The following is a 7,927-nucleotide window of genomic DNA, read 5'->3' as shown; positions in this document are numbered from 1 at the left end:
GAAACTCCATCTCAAAAAAAAAAAAAAAAAGAATCATTCCAATGTTACTTGGTCAGAGTAAGTGTATTTTGCCTGGATATAAATTTTATTTATTTTTTATTTTTTTAAATATATATTTTACTGCACTTTAGGTTCTGGGGTACATGTGCAGAACATGCAGGACTGTTGCATAAGTACATACATGGCAATGTATTTTGCTGACGCCATCCCCCCCATCACCTATATCTGCCATTTTTCCCCATGTTATCCCTCCTGAGCCTTCATACCCCCTGCTGCCCTTCCCCTATTCCCCCCCAACAGACCTGAGTGTGTGATGACCCCTTCCCTGTGTCCATGTGTTCTCATTGTTCAATGCCCACCTATGAGTGAGAACATGTGGTGTTTGATTTTCTGTTCTTGTGTCAGTTTGCTGAGAATGATGGTTTCCAGATTCATCCATGTCCCTACAAAGCACACAAACTCATCATTTTTTATGGCTGAATAGTATCCCATGGTGTATATGTGCCACATTTTCCTTGTTCAGTCTATCATTGACAGGTATTTGGGTTGGTACCAGGTCTTTGCTATTGCAAACAGTGTCGTGATGAACATACATGTGCATGTGTCTTTATAATGGAACAATTTATAATCCTTTGGATATATAGCCAGTAATGGGATTGCTGGGTCAAATGGATTTTTTATTTCTAGGTCCTTGAAGAATCGCCACACTGTCTTCCACAATGGTTGAACTAATTTACACTCCCACCAACAGTGTAAAAGTGTTCCTATTTCTCCACATCCTCTCCAGCATCTGTTGTCTCCAGATTTTTTAATGATTGCCATTCTAACTGGCATGAGATGGTATCTCAATGTGGCTTTGATTTGCATTTCTCTAATGACCATTGATGATGAGCATTTTTCATATGTTTTTTGGCCTCATATATGTCTTCTTTTGAAAAGTGTCTGTTCATGTCCTTCACCCACTTTTGAATGGGTTTATTTGTTTTTTTCTTGTAAATCTGTTTTAGTTCTTTGTAGATTCTGGATATTAGCCCTTTGTCAAATAAGCAGATTTCAAAATTTTTTCCCATTTTATTGGTTACTGGTTCAGTCTAATGATTGTTTCTTTTGCTGTGCAGAAGCTCTGGAGTTTACTTAGATCCCATTTGTCTATTTTGGCTTTTGTTGCCAGTGCTTTTGGTGTTTTAGTCATGAAGTTCTTGCCTATGACTATGTCCTGAATGGTTATGCCTAGGTTTTCTTCTAGGGTTTTTATGGTATTAGGTCTTATGTTTAAGTCTTTAATCAATCTGGAGTTAATTTTAGTGTAAGGTGTCAGAAAAGGGTCCAGTTTCTGCTTTCTGCACATGGCTAGCCAGTTTTCCCAACACCATTTATTAAACAGGGAATCCTTTCCCCATTGCTTGTTTTTGTCAGGTTTGTCAAAGACCAGATGGTTGTAGATGTGTGGCGTTGCTTACGAGGCCTCTGTTCTGTTCCATTGGTCTATATCTCTGTTTTGGTACTGGTACCATGCTGTTTTGATTACTGTAGCCTTGTAATGTAGTTTGAAGTCAGGTAGCATGATGCCTCCAGCTTTCTTCTTTTTGCTTAGAATTGTCTTAGCTAGGCAGGCTTTTTTTTCGTTCCATATGAAGTTTAAGGTGGTTTTTTCCAGTTCTGTTAAGAGGGTAATAGGTAGCTTGATGGGGATAGCATTGACTCTATAAGTTACTTTGGGCAGTATGGCCATTTTCACAACACTGATTCTTTCTAACTATGAGAACGGAATGTTTTTCCATCTGTTTGTGTTCTCTCTTATTTCCTTGAGCAGTGGTTTGTAGTTCTCCTTGAAGAGGTCCTTCACATCCTTTGTTAGTTGTATTCCTAGATATTTTATTCTCTTTGTAGCAATTGTGAATGGTAGTTCATTCTTGATTTGGTTCTCTTTAAGTCTGTTATTAGTGTGTAGGAATGCTTGTGATTTCTGCACATTAATTTTCTATCCTGAGACTTTGCTGAAGTTGCTTATCAGTTTACAGAGATTTTGGGCTGAGATGACGGCATCTTCTAAATATGCAATCATGTCGTCTGCAAATAGAAAAAATTTGACTTCCTCCTTTCTTAATTGAATACCCTTCATTTCTTTTTCTTGCCTGATTGCTCTGGCTAGAACTTCCAATACTATATTGAATAGGAGTGGTGAGAGAGGGCATCTTTGTTTAGTGCCAGATTTGAAAGGGAATGCTTCCCCTTTTTGCCCATTCAGTATGATATTTGCTGTGGGTTTGTTGTAAATAGCTTTTATTATGTTGAGATACCTAGTTTATTGAGAGTTTTTAGGATAAAGGGCTGTTGAATTTTGTCGAAGGCCCTCTCTGCCTCTATTGAGATAATCATGTGATTTTTTTGTCTTTTGGTCTGTTTATGTGGTGGATTACGTTTATAGACCTGCATATGTTGAACCAGCCTTGCATCCCTGGGATGAAGCCTACTTGATCATGATGGATATGCTTTTTTATGTGCTGTTGCAGTCAGTTTATCAGTATTTTATTGAAGATTTTTGCATCTATGTTCATCATGGATATTGGCCTGAAGTTTATTTTTTTGTTGAGTCTCTGCCAGGTTTTGGTATCAGGATGATGTTGGTCTCATAAAATGATTTAGGAAGGATTCCTTCTTTTTGGATTGTTTGGAATAGTTTCAGAACGAGTGGTACCAGCTCCTCTTTGTATGTCGTAGAATTCAGGTGTGAACCCATCTGGACCTAGGCTTTTTTTGGTTGGTAGGTTATTAATTGCTGCCTCAACTTCAGACCTTGTTATTGGTCTATTCAGGGTTTCAACCTCTTCCTTGTGTAGGCTTTGGAGGGTTCAAGTGTCCAGGAATTTATCCATTTCTTCCAGGTTTACTGGTTTATGTGCATAGAGTTGCCCGTAGTAATTTCTGATGTTGGTTTGCATTTCTGTGGATTCAGTGGTGATATCCCCTTTATCGTTTTTTATTGCATCTATTTTATTTTTCTCTCTTTCCTTTTTTATGAATCTCGCTAGTGGTCTATTTTGTTGATCTTTTCAAAAAACCAGTTCCTGGATTTATTGATTTTTTTGAAGGCTTTTTTGTGTCTCTATCTCCTTCAGTTCTGCTCTGATCTTAGTTATTTTGTGTCTTCTGCTAGCTTTTGAGTTTATTTATTTACTTCTTTTTTTTTTTTTATCTTGCTCCTCTAGCTCTTTTGTTTTTGATGATAGGGTGTCAATTTTAGATCGTTCCTAGTTTCTCATGTGGGCATTTATTGCTATAACTTTCCCTCTAAATACTGCTTTAAATGTGTCCCAGAGATTCTGGTATGTTGTGTCTTTGTTCTCATTGGTTTCGAAGAACATCTACTTCTCCCTTAATTACACTATTTATCCAGTCAACATTCAAGAGCCAGTTGTTCGGTTTCCATAAAGTTGTGTGGTTCTGAGTTAGTTTCTTAATGATAAGTGACTAAGTGTATGATCATTCAGCCTACACTGGGCTGATTCTGTATTGTTTATGGAGAAAGCTACTGCAAGCATAGTAAGAGTGTGAGCAACATGAAAGGGGCATATTTAATATATTGCAAAAAATAATTTACTGTCAAAGTCATTACATGAAAATAATGATTACTTATTTTAAGAATTTTACCTATTTAGTAGACTTAAAAGTCTGGTAAAATCGCTACCTAAAGGAAACTAGTAATTCATCCAAATACCCACCAACAATAGACTGGACAAAGAAAATGTGGCACAAATACACCATAGAATACTCTGCAGCCATAAAATGTGATGAGTTTGTGTCCTGCAAGGGCATGGATGAATCTGGAAACCATCATTCTCAGCAAACTGACACAAGAACAGAAAATCAAACACTGCATGTCCTCACTCATAGGTGGGTGTTGAACAATGAGAACAGATGGACACAGGGAGGGTAGCATCACACTCTGGGGTCTATTGTTGGGGGACTAGCAGAGGCAGAGCTGAAGATGGGGAGTTTGGAGAGGGATAACATGGGGAGAAATGCCAGACATAGGTGACGGGGGTATGGATGCAGCAAACCACATTGCCATGTGTGTACCTATGCAACAGTCCTGCATGTTCTGCACATGTACCCCAGAACCTAAAGTACAATTAAAAAATATATACATATATATATGTGTGTGTGTGTGCGTTTGTGTGTGTGTATATGTGTATATATATATATAATCATTTATTGAGCATTGCCACACATTTAGCACTGTTTCTATGTCATTGTGGTAAATTGACCTAGTTTATTTTAAAGTATGCCTCCAATTAGGCTTTTCTTTAATTCAGGTTTGTCAAGCCTCAAGTTATCATAAAATGTCAAAATTTTACTATATGCTCAGTGTGTATATTCAGCTACAAGGCTGTTGAATGCACAAAGGCAAGGACAACGATGATTTTTTTCACTGGTCAGAGTAAAAAATTATTGATTGCTCTTTTGCTTATAGTATTCATCAAGATGACTAAGCTCTTTCAACATGCTTTGCTCTGTGGTTTTTCTTTCAGCTGTTTCAGTGCAGGGCTTCCTAAAACAGAAGCCAACTGGGTGGATGTAATAAGTGATTTGAGAAGAATTCAAGATCTTATTCAAGTGAGTACTCATTTTTTCCATAAAATATCTGGTATAATCGCTATGGAGTGTGTCTCTTTCTCTGTTTTTCTGTCAGTCTCAAGGAAACCACACTTGAAACAGTAATATTTTTGTAGAAATTTATGATCTTATGAAGTTCCAAAAGAATTGTTTTCCTTACTGTTTTAGAATCTAATTATCTTTAAAACATAATTTATAAGAGGCCCAGCCTGATAAGTTCTAGTCTGCACAGGTGAGGGATTCTCTTCCTCTTTCTGGAGAAACCAGATATCTTGGTGGCACCTGCAGGGGGAATGGCTTGACCCAGGGAAGAGCTGTTGCTTGTGTACTAAAAACCTTCTTCTCCTACCTAGAGAAAACAGGTGACCCGACCTAAGGAAGTGCTCTTACTGTAGCAGATAATACCAGCTTCAGTGGAAGTCTCACTGGCACCAAGCATACCAAAATAGCACCACAAAGTTTTGAAAACCAAATTGTCATTGGAATCACAGCATTAAAAAGTAGGTTAGAACTTGCATGCTAAATTCAAACGGGCTGACTGCACGTTAAAACAGAAGATTTAAATAGGACCAGAGTATCCTAATATAATAGACACAAAGCCAAGATACAATTGAAAATCATCTATTGTATCAAGAAGTAGGAAAGTTACAATTTGAATGAGAAAATATAATCAACAGACTACAAAATTGAAATGGATCAGATGTTGGAATTGTCTGACTTCGATTTGAAAGCAGACATTATAAAAAGTGCTTCAAAAAGCAATTACAAATGCCCTTGAAGCAAATGAAAAACGAAATGCCTTAACAAAGAAATAGAAGATATGAAAGGAACCGTGTAGAAATTATAGAACTGAATATATAACTAAAATACAAAACAGACTGTAAAGGCTTGTTAACAGACTGAATAACAGAGGAATGATAGTTAATTTGACAACAGAATACTAGAGAGACAACTGACTTTAAAAAAAAAAAAAAAGCATCAGTGATCTGGAGGACACTAACAAAAGATCCAGCATTCCTATGGTCGGCATTGTAGAAGAGTATGATAATACACCAAGTAAGAGAGAGAGATTGGCTGAGTTGACAACAGAACAAAACCCATTTATGCTATCTGTAAGCAGTTCACATCTAGTATAATGACATATATAGGTTGAAATTAAAAAAAAAAAACAGATAAAGATGTATACCATACTATAATGGGTTGAATAGTGCCCCCCAAATTTCACATCCACTTGGGACCTTAAGATGTGATCTTATTTTGAAATAATATATTTGCAAATATAATTAATGAAATTAAGATGAGATCATACTAGAGTAGGGTGGACCCTAAATCCAATAACTAGTGTCTTTATTAGAAAAGGAAAGGACACAGAGGAACTCACTGGAAAGAAAGCCATGTGAAGACAGGGGAAGAGATCAGAGTGATGCAACTATAAGCCAAGGAAAACCAGGGATTGCCAGGATCCACCATAACCTTGGGAAAGTCAAGAAAGAATTCTTTAGAGCCCTCAGAAAGAACGTGGCCCTACCAACACCTTGACTTCAGACTTCCAGTCTCCAAAACTGTAAATGAATAAATTTATGTTGTTTTAAACCACCCACTTTGTGGTAGTTTGTTACAGCAGCTCTAGACTGATATACATGCATACATTATGGTAAAAAGCATAAGTGGCTATATTAACATCAGATAAAGTAGACTTCACAGAAAATAAAGTTACTAGAATCAAGAGGGCCATTACATAATGATAAAAAATAAATCCATGAGGAAAACATAATGTTCTTAAATGTATACACATCAAACAAAAAAGCCTCAAAATTTGTGAAGCAAAAAAATAATAGGGCTAAAAGAGAAATAGACAAATCCACAATTATACTTGAGAACTTTGCTGCCTCCACCTCAGTAACTAATAGAAATACTAGACAGAAAATCAGAAAGGGTATAAACATATAGCATAAGCAACCAACAGGATCGAATTTAATACATGGAGCCCTGCACACAACAACAGCAGAATATACTTTCTTTCATCAAGACTGAATATATCCTGAGCCATAAAGCAAACTTTAAAATTTTTTTCAGAACTTAAACCATGCAGAATTTGTTCTCAAATCAAAATGGAATCTAACCAGAAATCAAGAAATTAAATACAATGGGCAAATTTCCAAATGCTTGGAAATTAAATACTGTACCTCTATATAATCCATGGGTCAAAGAATAAATCTCAAAAGATATTCATAATACATAGAATGGAAAAAATTAAATACAGCATATTAAGATATGTGCAATGCAGCTGAAGCAATACTAATAGGGACATTTTTAAAATCAAATGATTACATTAGAAAAAAAGGAGAATTATCATATCAAAAATCTATGTTACCACTTCGAGAAACTAGAAGTAGAGCAAAATAAATTCAACACAAGCAGAACAAATAAAATGTTAAGTATAAGAGCAGAAGTTAATGAAATTGAAATCAAGAAAACAATAGAAAAAATAACGAAACATAAAACCAGTTATTTGAAAAACAAATAATTGTTATATCCTTATTAAGACTGACAAAAATAAAAAGAGAAAAAACATAAATCTGAGGAATGAAATTTGGGGCTATCAGTACAGAATCTGCAGTCATTTAAAGGATAATAAGTAAAACTATGAGCAATTTTATGCTCACAGATCTGACAACTTAGAGGAAATGGGCCAATTCTTCAGAAACTACAAACCACCGAAACACAATGAAGATAAAATAGACAATCTAAACACTCCTATCATCACTAAGTACATTGAATTCATCATACACAGGCTCCCAAACAGGAATCTCCAAGCCTGCTGGTTACACTGAAACATTCTACCAAATATTTAGAGAAGCATTTACAATTATAGTCTCTTCTAGAAAACAGAAGAGGAAGGAATGTTTTCCAGTTGGTTTTAGGAGGCCAGTATTACTCTGATGCTAAACCCAAATAAAGGCATTACTAAAAAAAGAGAACTACAAAAAATACCTCCCATTAACTTAAATATTAAAATCCTCAATAAAATATTATACACAAATCAAATTCAGCACTGTATAAAAAGAATTATACACCATGACTGAGTGAGATTTATTTCCAGCATGCAAGTCTTGCTCAATTATTTGAAAATCAGCCCATGTAATCTACCATATCAACAGGCTAAAGAAGAAAATCATATGTCAAAGGTATCTGATAAAATACCTCTTATGGGCTTAACCGTGTCCCTCCCTATGCCCCTGGATTTAATGTTGAGGTACTAATTGCCAGTATCTCAAAACGTGACTGTATTTTGAGATAAGGTCAGTTA

General features: G+C 35.8%; 1 protein-coding gene across 6 annotated transcripts in view; it reads left to right on the top strand.

The window, feature by feature from the left end:
- IL15 (interleukin 15) overlaps nt 1-7,927 on the top strand; it is a 107,366-nt gene that overhangs the window by 90,855 nt on the left and 8,584 nt on the right. For 5 of the 6 annotated variants that reach the window (XR_004259330.1, XR_004259332.1, XR_004259331.1 and 2 more), the window contains one exon: nt 4,533-4,617. Coding sequence is in view for 2 of the 6 variants with exons in the window: in XM_032246505.1 (XP_032102396.1) it covers nt 4,533-4,617 (85 nt within the window). In the remaining 4 variants the exon portion in view is untranslated. Of the gene's footprint in view, nt 1-4,532; nt 4,618-4,970; nt 6,755-7,927 lie in introns of those variants that run through there. The other variant, XR_004259333.1, reaches the window with a different exon arrangement.

This window comes from Sapajus apella, unplaced genomic scaffold (assembly GCF_009761245.1).
Source record: "Sapajus apella isolate SASKATOON/1434 unplaced genomic scaffold, GSC_monkey_1.0 scaffold61, whole genome shotgun sequence".
Classification (NCBI taxonomy): domain Eukaryota; kingdom Metazoa; phylum Chordata; class Mammalia; order Primates; family Cebidae; genus Sapajus; species Sapajus apella.
Note: the sequence above shows the minus strand (reverse complement) of the source record. Positions and strands in the feature narration are given on the sequence as shown.